The sequence below is a fragment of the Cyprinodon variegatus genome, unplaced genomic scaffold (genome assembly GCF_000732505.1).
Source record: "Cyprinodon variegatus isolate N-32 unplaced genomic scaffold, C_variegatus-1.0 Scaffold919, whole genome shotgun sequence".
Lineage (NCBI taxonomy): Eukaryota > Metazoa > Chordata > Actinopteri > Cyprinodontiformes > Cyprinodontidae > Cyprinodon > Cyprinodon variegatus.
Window position 1 is genome coordinate 162895 of NW_015151372.1, and position 3108 is coordinate 166002.

Genomic DNA, 3108 nt, shown 5'->3' on the forward strand with positions numbered 1-3108 from the left:
CTGAGAAAAAAAATTAAAAATTCTGAGATTAAAGTCAGAATTCTGAGAAAAAAGTCAGAATTCTGACTTTTATCTCAGAATTCTGACTGAATTCTGACAATAAAAAAGTTAGAATTCTGAGATTAAAGTCAAAATTATGAAAAAACTGTCATAATTCTGAGAAAAAAAATTAAAAATTCTGAGATTAAAGTCAGAATTCTGAGAAAAAAGTCAGAATTCTGACTTTTATCTCAGAATTCTGACTGAATTCTGACAATAAAAAAGTTAGAATTCTGAGATTAAAGTCAAAATTATGAAAAAACTGTCATAATTCTGAGAAAAAAAATTAAGAATTCTGAGATTAAAGTCAGAATTCTGAGAAAAAAGTCAGAATTCTGACTTTTTCCCATACTAAACTGAAATAAAATTTTAAAATCAGTAAACTTTTTTTTTTTTTCCAGTGGCCCTAATCCTCTTCCGTACAAAAGAGAATAATAGAATTTAAAGTTTTGATTATAGATTTAAAAATATAATGTAAAAAGCATTTTGTAATTGCAAATTTTAAATTGATTTATTATAGGAAGAGAGGACTTGTAAATTTTTTATTAATCCTTTATTAAATACTGCAATTTGAAAACATATTTTTAAATCCTATTTTGAAATGATGAATTTTATTTTATCCTCTCTGTGTAGTATTTGTGTGACCCTTCTGGCCACCGAGGATTTTCTTAAAATGTTTAATTTTTATGACCCTTCTGGTTCCTTTGAAAATATATAATCAAACTGCAACATTTATTAATAGCTGGACAAATTCATTATTAACAATTAACAATTCCTCTACAATATTTTAAAATCTGCAATTGCGAAATATTTGGATTTCCAAATGCATGTTAGGGTTAGGGTTGCCTGTTAGTTTACTTTGAACTTAAAATGAAAAGTATATTATATGTAAGAGTCCTGCTTTGGAAGAAATGAGACGTTAAACTTTTCAGACTTTTTGTTCACATTAAAAGATTCACATTTTCCACAATGAAATGAATGCAGAAGCTTGTGATACAGTATAAATACCTGTAACTATTTGTATTTCTACTAAACAAAATTATATAATGATATAAGCATTTAATGATTAACATCCATAAATAAGAAATCGTATTAAATGAAATGTTAAATCTTTCATAATCAGCAGTGGATGCTTGAAATGTACTGTAGCAAAAATATGCACAAGATGTGAGATCTGCTGTAGCGCCTCACATCTAAGTGCTGCAGCCACCATATATACTTACAATGTGCTGATTGACCCCGTTTGTTTTTCCTTCATTTACTTGAATGAAAAATGTTGCATGTTGGATGGCAGGACTGAGTTTAACTGTTCTGGGAGCTTAGACTGATAAATATCTTGGATCGCCTCCACATATTCTTTTTGTTGGATTCACAGTCGTTTCTCGTATTGGTTTTAAGTTGAAAAGCAAACGATACATGGATTCAAAATGATGCAGAAAAAAAGCATTGGTCTGATTTACAGTTTGTTGAATTTTAAGCGCTACATACATTTTCTTATGTGCTGAGAATTTGCAAGCTGGGTGCAACCGCGCAAACACGGAGCTTAGAGGAAACATTGGTTGTTTTTCTTTTTCATTGACTCTCTTGGTCCATAAGGTCGATGGATGCAGGATATAACCAGCAGCATATGAGGCATTAAAGTAATTTTTTATTTTTCCATTATTTAACACTATGAAATTATGGTTTTGATCTTCCAAACAACTTCTCCTCCAGGATCTTTAAAATCGTTTTGATTCCTCAGCTTTGATTGTTTGTTGAAGTTCAGGTCTGATTGAAATATTTATCCCCAAACCTGAAGACGTCCCCTTAAGCAAATAAGACCTTACTTAGATGGCCAGAACATTCTCCTAATTCACCATGAGGTCCATCCAATAATCTCTCTACATTCCAAGAACACCTTCAAGAAATGGGATCCAGAACAATCACATCTGGCCTCCATCCTGGTTATTTCCATAACAGTGTCATCATATCCATGTGAACAGTGTTGGTTTTAGATCCAAACAAAGTCCAGTGAAATTAGAATCTCTAATCCAAGATTCAATATTTACATTTGATTTTTTATTAGCCAAGAGAGCTGCTTATTCTCCATCACTTTCACTCAGTGTGTGTATTTGTGTGTTTCAGGCTGCAGCAGTTGGACCGGCACTGTCAGAGCAGCGCGCAGCAGGTGTGTGAGCTCCTGGCCAAACAGAGCCAGCTGATGCAGGAAAGAAACGCGCTCAGCGAGGAGATGCAGCAGCTACGAGTAGAGGTACAAACACAAGGACACCAGAGGAGCTTGTGACAAAGTGTTTACTTACCAAATAAATCTGGAGCCGTTTTCCCTCCGAGTGGGGGGGGGAGGCTGTCTCGTTTCAGCTGATGAATTCCGCTGGTTGTAGATTTGTGGGAAAGTTTTCTGCTTAGCACCGTTATCTGATGTCACAAGCAGGTGTGCTGGTACTGAAGTTGTTTATTTTCTCTTTTTAGTTACCAAACCCGAGGAGAAATGAACCCCTGAGTGCATGAATTCATCATTCCTCATCTTCATCCTGGACTTTTCCTCTGTAAAACTTTTTTAAAACAAAGCAAAGTGTATTTCCAATCTCTTCCCCATCAGCAGGCATTTTATGTCACTTTCACTCTGAATGATGTTTCATGGTTACAGAAGCCTATCGTGCTTCAAATATTAGTAAAACTCTGAGAAAAATAGTTTTAAATGTTCTTGATATACATATTTGTTTTATTCATGAGTTGTTTAAAGGATTTATAGGACCATTCATTCTATGAAATAAAGTTTGTATTTGTGTTTCTGTTGAAATGTCATTGTCAAAATTAAAATTATTTTTCAAAATTTCAACTCTTTTCTCTTGCTTTAGGAATAATAAACTCTATTACTGATCCATACAATGACTTCAATAAAAGAGTAAAGGACTGCGGCCATGTTGTTTGCTGCAGTCTTCTTTAGATGAACCAGTCTGAGAGTCCTGACACAGTCCAGCTAAACTTGTAGTGACTTCAATGTCTGGATTAATATGGCGGGAGAAAGCCTTTGTGAATTTAATCCACAGGAAAACATGTAATGAGCTA

At 33.8% G+C, this 3108-nt stretch overlaps 1 protein-coding gene across 1 annotated transcript in view; it reads left to right on the plus strand.

Annotated features, from left to right (window-relative positions):
- The window catches only part of sdccag8 (serologically defined colon cancer antigen 8), a 54983-nt gene extending 52175 nt beyond the window's left edge, over window positions 1-2808 (plus strand). The window contains exons 17-18 of the mRNA XM_015398225.1: window positions 2164-2290; window positions 2509-2808. Of these exons, the coding sequence (XP_015253711.1) occupies window positions 2164-2290; window positions 2509-2547 (166 nt within the window). The 3' untranslated portion in view covers window positions 2548-2808. The remainder of the gene's footprint in view (window positions 1-2163; window positions 2291-2508) is intronic.
- Window positions 2809-3108: the final 300 nt, after the last annotated feature.